A 19,599-nucleotide genomic window follows, 5' to 3' on the forward strand; every position below is an offset into this window, starting at 1 on the left:
AACAATAAATGGTAGCAACAAAAAGCAAAGATGTAACAAAGCAAGGTTTCTGTAAAATATTCTAAAGAAAACTCCATCTTCGTGAGGGTCTCTTATTACATGTATCTCTTATTGGAGTTTGTGTGGGAGGGAGTGGTGTGGGGGTGGGCACTTATTTGAGGCTCGATGCTTATTTACTTTTTCTGCCTTTAGGACCGGTGCTTATTCGAGGTGGGCACTAATTCAAGGTTGGGCTCTTATTCAAATAAATACGGTATACGGCTACATCTTCTATGGGTTAATGCACTAGTCAATTGCATCCCCAACCCCCAAACCCCTGTGGATAGTGGGGATTTACGGATTAGTGGGGCAAATATGTTGATTTTACATTCATTTCTTGCACTAGCCTCTGGGAAATTACCAAACATTTCCAGCTATGCACATCTATCCCCAGGGTGGGGAGTCAGTTGACCAATGATCGATGACGTGTAGCTTTGAAGAAGGCTGTTACTTCCAAAGCAAACTACAGTGTAGTAGAGTTTGAAAGGCAATTCAGCCACTCCCTCATGAAAAATTAAAAATTTTGATAGGATAAATTTATTTTATTCGAAACTATTCTGAATTTTAGCATAATTATGGTTAAAATTGGCCAAAAGACGTGGATCACGGAGATCCGACCTGCTGTCCGAACTGCCTGTACTGAACTCCTCAATAGTTCGCCCCATGATCCTTTGCCAACTGCTGCCCAACCTTCTCTGGGCTATGCTTTTTATGATATGGCTCTTTTGGTCCTAGCATTACTAACTGATGCAACGAATTTATACAAAATGCAAACACACAGACCCGTGAACACAATGTTTCTCTATTATTATTGTGTGTTTGTCCAAAAAGGCATATGAAGCTGGCAAAATTAACAAATTTGGTTTTAAACATTTACAACACTATGCATAAAACTAACTTTTTGAACCTATGATGTGTAGACCATTAAATGAATCTTTGTCAAATGCTGATGAACTCATTTTGATCAGTATCTCAAAGTTTTTAAAATGTGTCAGGTCATATATGGCTTTTTTTTGTTTTCGTATGGAGGAGAGATACGATGGATGACTCAATTCAAATAATTGATCAGTTAAAAGTGAGTCATTTGTTAAACTGGAATAGCGGTTCGTTGACAGACGGCTTATTAGGGAGGGGGAATTACTGTGTGAATCTGTCCCTCGGGCTTGGGGGTAAATCCTCTAAATTACGAGGATACTTTTATAAATTTCCCCACTATTCCCCGGGGGTTGGGGGTCATGGTTGCAATTGACTGGTGCATAACTCGTATGCTAAAATTAACAAATAGATTCCACGTTGCCGTAGGTCTGTTCAGTAACAGATCACAGATGACGTCAAAATGTGGTAAAAACAAAGAAATGGCACACCACAGGCAGCCCAAGTGCACTATGTTTGGGTTCGGGCTTCAGAGGTCATTTGGTCGGAATATACTAGAATTAATCTATTATCTGATGCCAAATAAATGCAAAAATCTTAAAGATACGAAGTCTTCTTGTTTGTCTATCTGTACTAGTAGCCTTTAAGATAACGAAGGTCGAGATTTCTCGCATAATTATTACATGTGATTCGGGCCCTTATTGTTCGAATTTTATCACATGTCAGACATACATTCGAATCTACAACGCTAAGAGAAAAAATCACGATCACGCGAAATATTGATTCAAAAATCTCCCTTACCTTTAGAGTTCATAGCCACTCTGTGTCCTACGGCCGGTTTAAACGCCGTTTAGTCGACTTTCTTTCCATCGAGTACCGAACACTCTTCTTTTATAGTGTTCAGTGATGTTTTTACCACATTTTGGCGTCCTCGGTGATCTATTACTGAACAGACCCACGGCAACATGGAATCTATTTTCTTAATATACAATGAACAGACAGGAAAATGACAAACTTGCCTCGTATTGCTTGACTGTTCGAGGATTTGTGCCAGATTAGGTGTTTTCCAAATCACAAACGCTATTTTCACGTCTCTACTTCTTCTTTTCTTCTTTATCTTCTTGTATACAGTTTCTCCGAAACGTTTTTCAACGCTTTCACTTGCTAAAAGAAGAATAATAGCGTAAAAGTTTTGTAAAACTGCGAGTCTCTCGTAACAATGACACACGATGGCAACCTGTTGTGAAGATTTCTGGTAGTTTAGGCATTCTAAAGTCGTCAAGAACTCTTTTGTCTCTGTTTCTCCATTTTTCTTCTATGTAAATAGCTCCTGCTAAACTTTTTACGAGGCTTTCACTCGCTTAATACGAAATAATCTCACAAACATTTTTAAAACCGCGCGCCATGTTGAAAAAAAAAAAAAGAGGAGAACAATTTTTCGCGTGACGTCATTTAAAATAGATCATGGGCAGCGACCAATCACAGCGCGCGTAGCACTCACATGCATCATATCATTTTGACCACAATTTTTTGGAGCGAGTTTACGGATTGCCACCAAACTTGCAGATATAAACTGAGGCTATTTTGCTGAATTTAGGGGGAAATCTGTCTTGGTCCTTATTTCTGAGTTATTACATTTTTTCTAAAAACGGGGTTTTCAATAGCCTGAATTTCATCCGATCACTTCGAGTCGTTATTACTCCCTCAGTAACGTCTGAATCGACCGGCCGTTAATGCCGTCCAGTGACGTCACTACTCCTTGACTTTTGCTTTAATTCATGCAAAAAGTACAACACGATTTTCAAGTGGCAAACCGAGAAATATCGTTTGGAAATGTCTGCATGATACAGAAATGCATTATTTTCAATCGTAATTCATGTTTAACGTTCAAACTATCAACTGCATGCAGTACAACTCTGAACCGGTTGTACTAAATTCTATAACAAACTCGGTCGCAATCACGCAATGAAATAAACACACACACGGAACACTTAGTTCAAAAACACAATGAATCGCTTTAATTGAAAAGAAGCTATTTGGTCCCTAACGAAGAAAAAAAAACAAGGAGACAAAGACATAAAAGCTAAGAGAATCATTACACTTGACGGTAAAAATAGCAAGAAGGTCGAATTATAACATTGATCTCAGAAAACTTCGCGTAAACAAAATCACTGGCCGCCGAAATCACAAAGCGGCTCTAAATGAAAAACCTACCGACTCTCCGCGATGATTCTTCATTCGCAGTTCAATTTAGCATTTCAGTTTCGAAGACAAGGGCAATTTTGCTGTTTAAGATAAAGATTAAGCTTATCGAAATGTTTGAACTAAACGAAAGAATACCAGGGATGCTATCCGCTGAATATCAAGCGACAATCCCGCTAAAATTTTTCATAATTATACATAATTATGCAAATATTTAGGCAATCAACCAATCAAAATCACTACCCGGTTTTCGGGTAGTGAGTGACGTCACTGGACGGCATTAACGGCCGGTCGATTCAGACGTTGTTGAGAGGAGAAAACGACTCGAAGCAATCGGATGAATTTCAGGCTAGGTTTTCAACAGAGGCCGATATCTTAGACGCTTTTGTATCTACAAGAAAATCAATAACAAATATTATTATACATTGTAGTCACCATCTGTCTTCTCATTGGCTAATAGCCTACAGTTAATTCTGGGAAACAGCGCGACCTACAGATTATTCACTAATCTGTACCTACAGATTAGGCGCGCGCAATTCATGATTTCCAAGAGCAATTCAAAGTAGACAGACTGCAAATTATCTTAGTTGCTAAAAAATATATATCTACGTGTCGCAACTGTCCATCAGTAGGATGCCTAAAATGCGTGCAATTCCACAATTGGTTTCGGCTCCATTATATCCTATACCAATTGCAGAACATTTTAGGAGGAGCCACCCACCATGTGAGCACAGTCACGGACAATGTATAAGTGAGGAAAATAACGCAAAGTAAAATTAAGACGTTAATAAACGAACTAAATGTACACGTCAATTAAATAAATAAACAAATAATGCGCGCGCTCAAAATAAAATTGTACGCGCACACGTACCGAGATACATCTGAAATACAACACTAGGAAATAAATAAGTAATGTAAGTAAATAAGTAATGTCAAGTGCACGGACAGCAATGTCAAGTTCGCGGACAGCGAAGTAAGAATGGCTTCTATAATAAATAAAATAAGAATGGCTTGTGTAATAAAACAATTATTAGATTCGGTTTTTGTGAAATCCGGAATAATCAAGGTCTCGGCTAGTGTTATCAGCCGAATACTTACCTCGATCTTGATTATTCCGGATATCACAAAAACCTCATCCAATAATTGTTTAAAATTTGTCTTCCCTGCAAGTTCAATTATTCTTTATTAAACATGCCAGAAATCGGTTAAATCTTTCCTGCCAAAAAACGCGATTCAGCAACTTCACCAATATGCATATAAATAAGCTCGGGCATTGCAGCTTAAATTTGACCAGCATTTTGCACAGCGAGTTGTATGGTTACGATTGACTTAAAAATTGCCACCGGGTATAAAACAAGGGCGTTCTGAGGATTACCTGCTGAAGTAAGGGAAAAATCTGTCGTAGGATCTCGAAGTTCTTGTTGAAAAATGTGGTTTCAAATATATGCCGACATCTCAAACGTTTTTATACCTACAAGAAGACAAGTAACATTTTCTTTAAGTTCCACTATTCTTTATTAAGGATGCTAAAAATCATAGAAATCGGTCAGGTGGCTCGACTGGATTTATTACGTAAAAGGTAATGGCGTCATTACGTTGCCAAGACAACTCCGATGTCAATAAAACATTGTTTTTTCATTAGTTTATATAGTACAGCTGTGGCAACCTTTTCTTTTTTGTCGATGCCGACGTAGTAAATGCGCAATGCGCAAAGTAGGGAAGTACACTCCCTAAAACATCCAGTCGAGCCACCTTAAATCATTCGTGCTATAAAACGCGATTTAAAAACATAACCAGCAAGCGCTATAAATAGGTTCGGTTTACCGAGGGATGAATCACTGGAAAAGTTATGGGGGGAAGGGGGTGGAGATGTTAAGAGATGCAAGATTTGTTTTTGTACATGCAAGGTTAAATTTTTTTTCCTCCTTGGTCAGACATCCGCGGGAATATATATTTTTTTATTAATAATTTCCTGGGGAAAATTTTGTTTTTTTAAATTTTGCCCAACCACTCCCCCCACCCCCCCCCCCCCCCCCATCATAGTTTCTAATGATCCATCCCTAAGAGCTTCTGAAATCACCAGAAACGCGATTATTTCAATTAATCCTGAGAAAATTTGGTCAAATATTTGTCACCACAATGTTGGTTTACGTTGAAAACATAATTCTAATATGATATGACGTTCATTCAAAGTGAAAGCTTAATATTAAAGTCAGTCCTAAAATTTACATTCTTTTACCTTGACTTAGCTGGATTTCACCGATCACTGAACACGCTAAATTAGCAACAAAAGAACTGTCCTAAAGTTTTTTGCGCTGGACCTATTTCGACGTCATCACATGCTAGCCCAGTTAGTACAGTGGCTGGATAGAGACGTTTGCAGATTTATTCAGCCCGCTCAGCAAACATATGCATGGCACCCTGATTCAAGCCAAGACTCTTTACTTAATCTTAATATATCTGAAAAACGTCCGATCTAGCTCTTCCCCTTCATCATCAGTTCCCCTTCGTCTGTAAAGTTTTCTTTCAAACTTCACTTGAGAAAATATGTCTTCATCAATGCGAATAACGCTAATTTGCCGCTAGTGGGATACGTAATCATAAAAATGAAGCAGTCGAAGAACAGAGATAAAAAAATGAAGGTTGAATGATCGAAACACTCGGAGAACGTCTCAGAGAATAGAGTTCAGAATAAAAAAGGGCTGCGATTTCAAATCACTTGATTCTACTGATTAAATAGATATAGCCAGGGCTAAAACCGAAGCTCTCTTCAATATCTATAAATTCCTCAAACAAAATATAAAGCCGAGAAATACCAAAGACAAGGTGAAAACAGCGAGAACGGTTAAAAACAACAACAACAACAGATCTAGTTAACAAAAAAACAACTTTGCACGTGCAACGCAATTGTTTTTCTAATTAGCAAAAAAAAAAACAACTTTGCACTTGCAGCACACTTTTTGGTACATTTCCTTGCCGTTGTTTTGCAGGACTAAAACGTAAAACTACATTTATCTTCCTATTTACACGTTTTATGGAGGAAATCCTTGTGTTCCTGTTTACTATGCTTTTTCACTGCCGCTCATTTTCACTTTGGTAGCCGCTAGCATTTCTCATTTTCATACCGCTGGTATATAACTTTAATGCTTTTCTTCCAACGAAATTGGTCTCCATTGTTATTTATGTCTCGCTCTAGCTCTTTCCCTGTTATCCAAGTCAATGCAGCCATTGATATTTAGTGGAAAGAAAGACTTTTTTCTTTCTCTCTCTCTAAATGTTCGGGCTGCCATGTGATTTACCGCCGAAACAAGAAGGGAACTTGAAATGCAAAATTTCACCTCAGCTTTCACATACTCTTCCCCCTTCGGGCTGTCTCCTGACTCCCTTTCCCCACCCCCAAATTAAAGAAGGTACGTACGTGGGGTGTACGCTGACGTCATGACCAAATTTTCCCGGATGGATGGATTACCAAATTTTCTTAGCTATGGGGCTCCGCTATAAAAACATGTATGGGACAGTAGGAAATTCGCATATATGTGATGGGTATTAGACCAACGTTTTTTAATTCGAAAAGAAAAAAAATCCCAGCGAAATTATTGGTGGGGCTATAGAGTGTTTTCACATGACGTCACGGCGGCCATATTGGTGTCCCAAAACAATGAAACGGCGGCCATGTTGGTGTCCCAAACCAGTCCTCTGGGAGATGAACTCTTTTCTTATGCAAACGCTTTCTTTTGTTCCAATAAATTTGCATAGATGCTGGCCACGTGAGTGAAAACACTCTATAGCCCAACCAGCCACTACGTCCCGGGGTCCTCTGTGTCCCTGCTAGTTGTCTTAATTATGGCAAAGTTTGAACAATTAATTTCTTTAAGGGCATTTTGGAAATACTTGGAAACGAAGTTTTAAGGGTCATAAAAAAGTGAAATAACATGCTATCGACTGAATTGGCTAATATCAAGACAATCATGAGCTCTGGAAATTACGAAAAAGAGGGGTGCTTTGGCCGATTGCGAGAGAGAAAACTGATTTGATTAGCCTGCGTTCAACTGCTTTTGTTGGCCATTTGTTAAGCAGTTTGGTTCAAAACTGAATAGCGACTTTATAAAAAAAACTAGCTCTAAATATATCTTAAAAACATATTTTAATAAATTTTCAAAAACGTTGAAAAAATACGACGACGTTCGACGTTTTCGAAGGTCATCACTACAAAGTACTTCCGCTAGACAAACTGGCTTAAATACTACAGAGATAAACTACTGTTTGCTTAAAACTAGAGCTAGACGAATAGATAAATGCTTGGGAAATGCCTGCGAGCAAGCTCTCCATTTGGGAGAGTCGCGAGAAGTCACGCGAGAGCGAAAGGAGACGAGGGTGCGTGGGGCGCGGAAAGAAAGGACCTCTGCCCCTCACGCGGCTTCGCCGCTCGCTCGCGCCTTCTCTTGCGGCTCGCTTCGCTCGCCAAAACATGCTTCCGATTATGACACCCGTTAACTCTAGACAAAAGTAAAATGCAACCTGCTGAAAGGAGAGAGGCAGCACGCTAGACACTTGTAACTCCATAAGCCAACAACAAACCGAAAACAAGCTTATAAGAGTCAAAATATTTCTTACCTTACAGGAACAAGAACCCAACGAGCACCGACACAAGCTAAGCGCGGCCCCGGGGGGAGGACTTGGGTATTTTTTGGGTGGGTATGTGCCGCCCGGGGCTCCAAATTGGCTCCCAGTTCTAAAAAAAATTTCTCCTAAAATTGATACCCCGCTCTAGAATTCGCCCTAAAACTGATACCCCGTTCTAGAAATGGGCCAATTTTTTATACTCCGTTCTAAGGTGCAAAGAGTACAACAGTTTGCTTGTTAACGCATTGAACCGTACTTTTAAAAGCAATCTGTCCTTGAATAATTTCAAATGACTGCTTACAAAACTGGAGCTTTCGTGCGTTCGAAATATTATACCCCGTTCTAGAAAACGCCTCTGAAATGGATACCCCGTTCTAAATCAGGAGCTTCAAAATCGCGACCCCGTTGGGCGGCACATACCCGTATAGGTAATGTATGGGAGTACCCCCCGGGAGCGCGGCCAACTTGCAAAACGTAGACTAACGGGGGCAGCTTAATCATCGTGTAAATGTTGAGCATCTGAGGGATTAAACTGAAGCCTTTAATCCATTGGAGAAGGGGGCAGCAAAGAAGGTGAAAGCCAGAGGCGCGGAGAGAAGTGTACGAAACACCGAAATGATTGAGCACATGCAATCTCGGGAGACACAAATAACAATGGTGAAATGAACAAATGCTGGTGGACAAACAAAGCGAGCTAATTAGCGATCTTTTGTTTACCATCCACCAGCATGCCGGCGATGACGTAACGTGAAAACCACCTATTAGGAAGAGACACTGGCCTTTCATAAGAAACCCACATTGCACAGACAGGTACGAGATACTCACGGGCTTTTCGCGGTGTGATGGCAATTCATAACGTTCACATTGTCCATACTGCAGAATTTTGCGTAATCATTGTTCCCAATTTCTCCAGGGTATTACAGTCGTCCAAAGAGAAATCGAAAACAATGGTTATGCTAAGTTTTTGGTGGTCAACAATGTGCGTTATGGTCAACGTAAAAACGGTGAATAGCTAAGACCCTGTTTACATGGAGTGGGGGACCCCGGTCTAGTGGGGTAGGTTTCTTTTGCTTTGTGTCCCCCAGAGCGTGAAAACAAAAGAAACCAACCTCACTAGACCGGGGTCCCCCACTCCATGTAAACAGGCCCTAATTTATCGCCAAGTTCCCAGAGAGAACTATGGTTTCCGATATTTTACTGTAAACAAAAAAGTTTGTAAAAGGCTAGACTGCGTCGCCAGTGTCGCAGACACTCTAAACCTTCTGTATAGACTATACAGTCAAATGGCTTGGACAATGCGTGGGCCAGCTGCAACGCAGGCTAGTAAACGGCATGCAATATAAAGAGCCTGAGCAGATACTTATGACTTGTTATATTTTTTAACCTTTCACAACTGCCGATTGGGTGATCTCAAACATTGCCTCTTAAATTTCAGAGAACAAGGAATCAGATATATCGGGAACCGCACGATCATCATTTCCACGTGCGAAGCAGGCATCAACTTGGCACGTGCAACTTGCTTTTTGAAAACAGAAAGAAAAAAAAAAAGGCGTGATGCACGTAAAGTTGATGTTTGCTAATCAAAAGTACCATTGTTAATTGTTGCAGTTGTTCTTTTTGCCCCTGCCGCGGTGGTCAATTAAGCTTCCTATTTTTAAAAAAATGACAAACGTTGGAATTTTTCGAGAGTTTAAAAATTACAAAATGGCAGCCATAAGCTGTTATACGTTTATTTTTTTCTTTATTTCGGCTTGTGCACGGGTTTTGCTTTGGCGACTAGCGATTGCCCTCGAACAAATGTTACCAGCGGGGGAGGTTTACTTTAGGCCAGTGATATCCAGTAAGCCACCCAGGAAACCCAGGGTGGGGTTGATTTTGTACAGTGGTCTACAGTGAGTTTCACGAAGTCTGCTGGATTCGTATTTCTACCTGTGAAAGCTTCGTTAATTTCCATATCTGGAGTTCGTGTTTCGTGGAAAATGTGGTGTTGGAATTAGACCGATGGGGGCTTAGATGTCATCTCGTGTCTCCCACCTTAATTGTGTATTATATTGCATAGATGGGTGAATTTGAGCAAATTATCACGAAATTTCGTGCGGGTATTAAGGACAACAACAACTGACTGCAGAGTAAGTTTCATTGACTTTTTATTTGGTATTTCCTACAAATTTTAAGTTCGTATTTTTACCCCATACAAACACTGATATTTAACTGAATTGATACTTTGGTACCATCAAAGAGCCTGGGTTACTTGAAGTATCTATTTGGTGTTTATTTCTTACAGTTTTTCATGCAGCTGTATGTAACTCTTGTTCAGATGTTGTACCTTTTTGAAAGACTTTGCCACTAAATGTAGAAGAATACAGTCTGAGTTATATACATTGCAAATTTGATATTACGCGAAAGTTCAGATGAGATAAATGTTTGGCCACATTTCGCCATAAATTTTCCCACGCTAAAAGAAAAGTCAAACAGGACAAAAATAACCCGCGTTAAAAACCCCGCCATCCCCCCCCCCCCCACCCCCCAAAAACTGACATGTTGTGACAGTTAATGCTCTTCTACTCTCATTTGAAAATGAAAGATTATATGCACAGACGGGTAACCTCACCTTAGCGGGTTATATCACCTAACTAGGGTCCCCCACCTCCATGTAAACAGACCCTCAACTGATTGCTTTTAAGGCGCTCTCGTTGTCGTCGCCGTTGTCCTTGTTTAAGCTCCCAACATTTAAGTCTGCAAACTGCATGCAGTAACAATAGCCTGACCATAGAGTTTGAATTAGAAAAATTAAATAATAATGATTATTTTTTCATCATATTTCTCCTTTCACAATTGCCAATTACCTTATTTCAAACGTTGTCTCTTAAAGATCAGTGGCCAACAAAGATATTTAGCTCGGGTCCAAAAAGGCATTTCTTCATCGCAATAGAAACGTTGACATCCCAAGCGTCGAAAATGGCCACCAGTCAGCAGTCTCGTTCCGTCTCTTCTGTTGAAGAGTATGGGTAATTACCATAAATTGCCGCTTACAAGCTCTGGCCGTATACATCATCTTAAGGAGTTTTAGTAGAGTTTATAAACAGAGGCACTTATATCCGTGGGGGCTTAAAACAGAAATAGAAAAGTCGCTTTATTAAAACAAGCTATAGTAGTGTAGATCAAAATAAGTATTTCATTGACTGGCTTGTTAATTTTAAAAGCTTGAAAACATCAAGATAAATCGTTTTCACCTCAATACAGTTGGAGAGAAGGGGTGGGGGGGGGGGGGGGGTGTTCGGCTTATAATCAGATGTATTTAAAATGTTTTTTTCAGGTAGAATATGGGCCTATAATTGCGGAGCTGTTATTTTAAGTGGGAAGTTTATACACGTAAAAAGACGCTTTTAAAGGGTGTTTCCTGGAACAACATATCAGGAAAAGGATAACGTGGACATCAAGATATTAAAATTAGATATTACCTAGTCATCCTGGAGGGAACTTGAGCGTCCGCCCTCCTAAAACGTGTAAATGGATGTGATAGACAGACTGACAGCCATGTTGACCATTATTGATTACCACACGATAGCCTTCCTGGTCAATACCCCTCTGGGCTGCTACGTTCTTTGCAACAATCATACAGTGACCAAGAAGCTGAAAAAAAACATAGTCATTCTCAAAGCTGTCATTAAGGGCCATAACCCACAACACCTTTTACAGCTGAGCTCACTTCATTTTACGGGTGATCAAAGTGGAAGCTACAATTGTAGGTGACACTACAAAGTTCTGGGAAGATGTTATGGGTGAATCTTTATTTGCTATGGCTGCTCTAAAAATTTATGACAGCCCTGATACATTTTCATTATAAGAATTTCTCTCTCAATGCGACTGGGTGCAAAAAGGAGTTGAAAGTGAGAGGACAGATTATTAGGATCCAGAACTCCCCATTTCTAGCCTGATCTGCTATTCCACTTTTCCTTACGAAGTCTCAAATCTTTGGGTAGAGTGCAGGTATCAGAGCTGTCTGAATTTTCTGACCCCCAAAAGCCTGAAAATGGGCGACTCCATTCTAGTAACTCTTATAATAGTCAATCCAGTCATGAAAATGCGACCCCATCCAGTGACACATACCCATTAGCCTACTTCTAGGAAGTAACTCCCCCCCCCCCCCCCCCCTCAGTTGAAGCTATAAAGGGGCCAGAGTAGGGGTACATTTTTAGTCAATAGTTTGAGAGTCCAAAATACCCTCACAGGGAACCCAAATGCCATTACTCTGATCTCATGGGTGTCAACTTTTTAAAGGTTTGACTCTATACTAATGGGCTAATGGATTCAGGGTGCCCATGGCACACACCCTTCCAAATTCCTGGTTGGGATAACAGCTGTCCGAGAATATTAAATAATTGACTCATCCAATAAATTGAGTAAGGACACAGTGCAAGCCAGCGAGCCATACAAAAGAAAAATAGGAAAAAAGAGAAAAAGCAGTAATACGAAAAAAAGTAACCAAAAGCTAACCATAGTAAATGAGTGTTTAATGCCAAAAAGGGCTTAACTCTAATCCGTAAAAAAAAAATTTTTTACCCAATACATCACTTAAACCTAATCTGTAAAATGAATGTTTAAACTTAGTCAGTGAAATGAGCACTTAGCCCTCGTCAGTGAAAGTTAATCAATACTGCATAATTCTGCAAATATTCCATCAGCAAAAACCTTGGAACTAAGCAGGAAACATTTTTCATGCATTTACAATTTCATAAAACTCTATTTTTCCCCACAGCTCGTATAGCTGACTGGCTCGCAAATTGTCCAGACCCCAGTAAATTTAACTTGCAATAACAGCAATATCCTTAATGTACTAACAGGGCAGTCATAAAAAAAATCAAGGGGTAGTTAAAAAGAAACAACATACTTGTTCATCCTCATCTGTAGCATCAGTTATCTTTTGTATTTCTTCCTTTGGTATAACCAGGAAATGAACTGGGGTTTGTGGGTTAATGTCCTCAATGGCTATGCACTGAAAATAAAGCAATCAAATTGATTGTAACCAAAAGTACAATGTACCTACTCAGTTGTTGCTATTTCTGTTTATAGTTTATCCAACTTTATGGCTGATAATGGATACAGTATGAGGATATATTAAATTTCCCCAAGAAAGTGGTGGAGTTGGGAGAGGGAGGCAGGAAGGAGAATGTGACATTTAATACCTCTGTTAACTTACGATAAGGCTCTTTCTTTGCGAATAAAGGAAGAAAAAGAATGCCTGATTTATACAGGCCACCTTCCAGCACCCCCCCCCCCCCGCCCCGAACCCATTTTAATAAATTAATATGTGGTCTACCTGTCCTCAAAACAATACACGATGGCTATATTCAATTATCATTTCCTTTAAAAACCAACACAAGATTACTTCTGTGATAGGTAGATAGGTAACCTCCCTGTGCGACCATGTCTTAAGTAAACAACCACCTCTCATAAGCAACCACTTATCTATGGAACTCTTGTGAACGGCTGCCTCCATAAGCGACCGCGACCATTGCTTATATATGAGCATGAGGGTTTTATGATTTTCCAATGTTTCAACCTCTTCCCAGCAACCACCTGATGTAATGTAGTTCTGTTTTTTGCATTCACCACACCTACTTCATTACTCAGAGTAGAAGAACTTTAAGAAAGAACATGGATTTACATATAATATTATTGTTATCTAAAAATGTTTCCAGTACATTCTCTCCCAAACACAGATGTTTCCAGATTTCTCCTCATAAAAGACCTCCTGCACTTCAACTCTCATAAGCGACCAACAACTCTTTGCATTTTGGGTGGTCACTTAATTGATTCCCAAAAAATGAAAATACAAACTTAAGGTGATGTTACACAGGACTATTCACAAATTATGACGATTTTTAGCACAACACAAATCTGATCATTCTATGTATCCATGTAACATCACCTTTAAACCTGGGGGAGTAGGAATTATCTAAAGGAATCAGATACATTTTATTCAAACACCATTTAAGTCCAAGTGTCAAAATCCTATGAAACATAAAACCTCTAAGCCAATCAGAACTGTGCTAGATGTTTTGTGTGTGGACCAACCGGAAATAACTCCAGATTCTGGGCCTTTTCACATGTGATCAGGTACTGGTGGGTGAACTAAAGGGGAGTTTGGGTAGAGACTGTGTGCTGCTGAGGTCTTCAAACCCTGACCCTGTTTAATTAAGTGAAAAAATGGTATTTCTGACAGTGTACTGCTATAGTATAACAGAACAGACAGATATAACTATTTTGCCTGCACGGACCAGAGGAATGGCCTGGCTAGGAGAAATTGAGGGTAGTTTTTTGAGACATGTTTAGTTGTACATTGCAAATTTGGATCAGTCTTGGTCAGCATTCATTTGAGCTCTTAACTTTTTTATTTTCCAATTTTGTTATATAATTTTATTTACTGGTGTTTGGCAGCTACGTTATTGGTAATTAATTTTGCATCTTTTGCAATTGTAGAAAAATCGCGAAATTAAAGACCTACGAAAATAAATCCTCACGAAATTTAAGCACTAGAAATTTATGCGCTGTGGCTATATGGCCGGTAACCGGTCAAGGTGTTGAAAACACTAAATGGCCGGCAGTCCTATATTCTCAGCAAATTTCACAAAATCGAAAGATTCTAGCTAATCTAAATCATCATATGTCGATTTAGAAAAGTCAAGCAATCCTGAAATGCTTTATAGATCTCAAGTCTAGTGTTCAGTTTACGCTCGGCTCAGAGGACGAAACCATTCTTTGTGACACTTAAATTTTTTTTCAACTCGACTGCCGGTCAAGGTTTTCAAAACACTAAAAGGCCGGCTGTCCTATATTCTCAGTAAATTTCACAAAATCGAAAAATTCCAGCTAATTCAAACTATCACATGTCGTGATCCTGATCAAACCAGCCGGTTTTGTGGGATTTCTATATCATGTTTTTGTTGGTCGCGAGTCTTTGGATGTTCGTTACTGTTTTTTGTCCAAAGCATGGCGTGACAGGCAACGTTTGACATCATACCATCTTGACCTTTCATACGGCCTTTGTGGAAAACCGGCGGGAAAAGTCTCCACGCGTTATGAGCTGAAATACACTTCAACATTATCTTGTCAACGATTTTGTGAAATTTAATGAGAATATAGGACTGCCGGCCATTTAGTGTTTTGAAAACCTTGACCGGCAGTCGAGCTGAAAATAGTTCTAAGTGTCACAAAACATGGTTTCGTCCTCTGAGCCCAGCGTAAACCAAACACTCGACTTGACATCTATAAAGCATTTCAGGATCGCTTGACTTTTCTACATCGACATATGATAGTTTAGATTAGCTAGAATCTTTCGATTTTGTGAAATTTACTAAGAATATAGGACTGCCGGCCATTTAGTGTTTTGAAAACCTTGACCAGTTACCGGCGATATAGCCACAACGAATTTTATATTACCCATTTTGATAATTCAAAAAAAGAATTAACTTTTACAAGCAACAATTGACATATAAAGGATATGTATGGACAAACACAAATTGCTGACTGGTTTTGCTGGTAAGCTCCTACCCACCAACACGTCACTGGGAGTTTCAATATGAATGAGTACCCGTAGCCATAGAGAAAGGGGGTGAACACAAGATTACCTTATTTTCTCCAGCCATCATGCACGGTGCAGTGACTGCAGGCAGAATTTGTTGAATTTGCAGGTGTGCAACTATACGTGCGAGTGTAGTCGGTGTAGAATAAGCGGTCAGTGTAAAACGCAGACTGCGGACTGCAGACTGCAGACTGCGGACCAGGGGTAAAATGCAGACTGAGTGTAAAATGCAGACTGCAGACTAAGAGTAAAACGCAGGCTGGGGTAAAATGCAGAATAAAGACTGTAGACTTTTTTAAACATTTGTGCTCCTTCTTCTTCAAATCGGTGAAATAGCCAGCCGGTATCAGTTACACACTTTGCTTCCTGGTCGAAGTGAATTGCACATTCGCCAGAAGTTTCAATGAACATCCAAACAGCTTAAGTCTGCGTACCTTGATTTGCAATATTTTCATAGAAGGTCATCCAAATTTCCTGCAGAACATCTTTTCTTTGCTGTTGGAATGACTTACTCCCGTTTTTATCGCCATAATTCCTGTACAGTAGTTTGGGTCAGCAGCTTTCGTTTAAGCGTAAACATCGTGGTGTTGTACCAGTTCACGGTCCCTGGTCACGAAAATCGAAAACTTCGCATCAAAAGTTGAAGCGTGAAGTCTCTCGGATGGAAAAAAGGTTCAAGATTGCGATTATGTTTTCGGGTCGTCGACGGCGTTCCAGAGAAGAAAGGAATGGATTTGTGAAAGCAGATGTCATCAAGTAAGTGTTCGTTTACATGTATTTGCGGGATTTTTTTGCCCTTAAACCCTTCCACGACTACAGTTTATGCTCGGTCTGCATTTTACCCCGGTCTGCGTTTTACTCTCAGTCTGCAGTCTGCATTTTACACTCAGTCTGCATTTTACCCCTGGTCCGCAGTCTGCAGTCTGCAGTCCGAAGTCTGCGTTTTACACTGACCGGTAGAGTTCGAGTTACACATCGTTCTTGGTTTACCTGATCATCCTCGTGAAGAAACGTAGGCAGCTCACGGCGAATGATTCGTGAAAACACTGAGTTCCCTTTGGACGCCATATTGAAGGAAAAAAAGCGACCGTTCGCCAGTCCTACGCGGTTTTGGCGGATTTTCGGCGTTCTGTGCGCGAGTGTGGTGGTAGCAGACGCCCCCGCTGGGGAGAGAGAAGTCTGTGAATCGTTAACCGTGTTCCCGTATCCCGTTTCCCTAGCCTCCCACGCAGGCGTTTTTAGGGGAGCTCCCCTAAAAACGCCTGGATGGCGTTTCCCCGGAATGTAGGGGAAAGCCTCTGATTGCTTGTAATGTATTGTGATTGGTGAATGAATGTCAGAATAGATTCCCCGGAAAAAATCTAGCTTCCCACCCAGGCGTTTTTAGGGAAGCTCGTTTTTCATCCCTCAAGACTCGTGGGAGGCTAGGAAAAACCTAGCCTGTGTGCTACGTTTACTTATTTCGGCTCTCTGGAAATAGGCATGTGAAGTGAGACCACCGATCAGTTTTCTAATGCTGTACCGGTTGCGGGTGCATCTGTTCTCTGCCGGTGGAGATCTTATATTTAGATTTCAGCGTGGAAATTGCGAATAATTTTTCGGCTAGCCTATGTACAGACTTCAGGGGACGTCTGTACACCGGCTTCATGTGCCGGTCTTGAGTAGTAAAATTAGACATAAGTGTGGTGGTCTGTCAACTGTCAGAGGAAAAACAAACAAAAATAATTTATGTAATTGTACCGTATTTATTCGATTAACCGCCCTGGGCGCTTATTAAATTTTTGTACTTTGAGAGTGGGCGCTTATTCGAGGTGGGCGCTTATTCGAGGCTGGGCGCTTATTAAATTTTCACCATTTTCAGCAAGTAAAGTATGTTTATTTTGCAACAAAACAATAAATGCTAATAACAAAACGCGAGGAAGTAACAAAGCAAGGTTTCTGTAAAATACTCTGAAGAAAACTCCGTTCTCGGGAAAGTCTTTTATTAAAGTTTATTCACTTAAGTGGGTGGGGTGGGGGTGAGCGCCTATTTGAGTTTGATTGGGAGGAGGAGGGGGTGGGCGCTTATTAACTTTTTCTGCCTTTAGGATGGGCGCTTATTCGAGGTGGGCGCTAATTCGAGGTTGGGCGCTTATTCGAATAAATACGGTATACCGGAACACGATTAACGTCAGCGATTCACAGATAGCCTGTGTAAAGACGCCTCCTCCCCTCGAAAAAAGAACGGGGGTGTCTCTTTTTTTCTCTTTTCTTGTAAAGTGTTGCTTTCTTTGTAATCGCCCATTGTATACTAAATTTAGTTTGGGTGACCTGTGCTCGAGGTTGCAAAATGAAGTTTCAAAATTAGATTAAAGCACTGCCTGTATTTTTGTTATCGTTTCGGGAAAACCTTGATCCACTAACTCTAGGCTAGTGTGTACATTTTGGAGTTTAAGAGAAGGCTTTCTTCCTTTCCAGCTGACTCTTAGGACTTTTAGACTGCAGGGTATTGAGCTTAGATGAAAACGTGCGCGTGAGTCACGCGCTGCTTCTCATGACATTTTAAAATTTTCCCAACATTTTTGTGTCGAAACGGCGTCGCATCTACTCTATGGCCAAGAAAACACAACCGCTCAGCTGCAAAGCCATTCTTGTTTTCCTGATCGCTTAATAATTCTACTGGAGATTAGTCTGCTACACAGCCGTGTTTAGTGCTATCACGCAACGCTCCTCCCCACTAACTAGTGGGGAGGAGCGTTGCGTGACGACACTAACGGCTGTGTATAGTAGCAGACTAACTGAATATAGAATTGCTACTTTTCAGTGTCACACCCTTTCAAAATAGATCAAAATAAAAATCAAAACCGTTCAATAGAAGAAATCCAGAATCTGGGAAATGAAAGGAGGTAAATATGCAAAGACCCTCGCCGAGATTCAGATCAGAGCTCGAGGAATATTTCGTATACGAGGTATCCGAAGAAATGTTTTACCCAAATTTATTAAGATTTGTATGGAGACGCCACGCTCCTGCTCATGCGGATGGGCTCCAACATGGCTACGGAAACCAACAGAAACATCTGTTACCGAGTTTTGCTATAAAAGCGGGAATTCATTCTTCGAGGAACTCATAAACATTAAAGTAATACTTTTTCTAATACGTAAACTGTTTAAATAGCAAAATTCCCTGAAATAAGTTTTTTGTTACCCTACATGTAAATGCCGCGTCACGCAAAAGCTTAGAAATTCAAGCGTACTCTATCACATAGCCTGCGTAGCTGGCGGTATTGTGTAGTAGTCGAGTGAGTTTTGGAACACTGCTCCGCCGTCAAAACTTTAATCTCGCACCCACACAATACCGCCAGCTACGCAGGCTATCTATCACAAAACCAAGAACCCTTTGTATGAAAATTAGTTTTCAGTTGCTCTAATACATCGTCAAAGTAAAATCTCGGTAGGATCGATAGTTTTGTAGTTTGAATTTTAGTGACGTCATGTGAAAACCAACAATACTTTCAAAATATTAGAAAAAGGAAAAGGGATTTAGCAGAAATTCTAGAACATTTTCTGACTGCCGGGCATTTAGGTTTTTTTAACACCCTTTCCCCCGGGGGGGGGGGGGGGGTACTTCCTTATAAGAGGCTAATGGGGATGTGCCGCTGGATGGGGTCGCATTTTCACGACTGGATTGCATTGACTATACATTTTCGAATTTTTTGGGGTAAGACAGTTCTTCATATTTACGGTTAGCAAACGTACCAGAATGTTTGTACTGTAGATGAAAAGTAAAGTGTTCTTCATTCAATCCATAAAATGGGTCAATTCATAAAAATAAAAAGTGACTAGGTTGGGATTGCGAAAATTACATATTTGCCCAAAAGTAACTAAGATGTAGCCTGTGAACGGCAGACGTTTCTCCTAGCTAATCGCCGCTGAGGGACGTTTCGCGAGGAGGAACGTCTGCGACTCAGCGACAGAAATTCCATATACTGATGACGTTAATCAATGTTCACATCATAAATCCGGTAGTCATGGGGTTCCAAATGCAAATTTGTTCAATTTTACGTTTCTCCTGGTTGATTTTGGTAAAGTTTTGTGTTCGGCGATGGGTAGACTGTTCACAGTCGTCTATTTTCCCGTAAGATCATCGAGATCGAGCGCTTTGCGTTACGGGCTGCCATCTTGCATGAGCTATAATTCCGGACGCCCGCCCCCTCAGTACATTTGAAAAACAAGATAGCCATGACGGTAACTGAGGGCGCGATATATCTAAACGATCTCACGAAAAAATAGGGGACTGT

The 19,599-nt window shown here is 40.4% G+C and overlaps 1 protein-coding gene across 1 annotated transcript; it reads right to left on the reverse strand.

The window, feature by feature from the left end:
* Positions 1-11,160: 11,160 nt before the first annotated feature.
* Positions 11,161-16,390, reverse strand: LOC140939229 (adenosine 5'-monophosphoramidase HINT1-like). Its single transcript, XM_073388805.1, has 3 exons — positions 16,313-16,390; positions 12,629-12,733; positions 11,161-11,370 (listed from the first exon to the last, which is right to left on the reverse strand). Exons 1-3 carry the CDS (start codon positions 16,388-16,390, stop codon positions 11,203-11,205), a joined length of 351 nt encoding a protein of 116 aa, XP_073244906.1. The 3' UTR covers positions 11,161-11,202.
* Positions 16,391-19,599: the final 3,209 nt, after the last annotated feature.

Source organism: Porites lutea, chromosome 5 (assembly GCF_958299795.1).
Source record: "Porites lutea chromosome 5, jaPorLute2.1, whole genome shotgun sequence".
In the NCBI taxonomy this organism is placed as follows: domain Eukaryota; kingdom Metazoa; phylum Cnidaria; class Anthozoa; order Scleractinia; family Poritidae; genus Porites; species Porites lutea.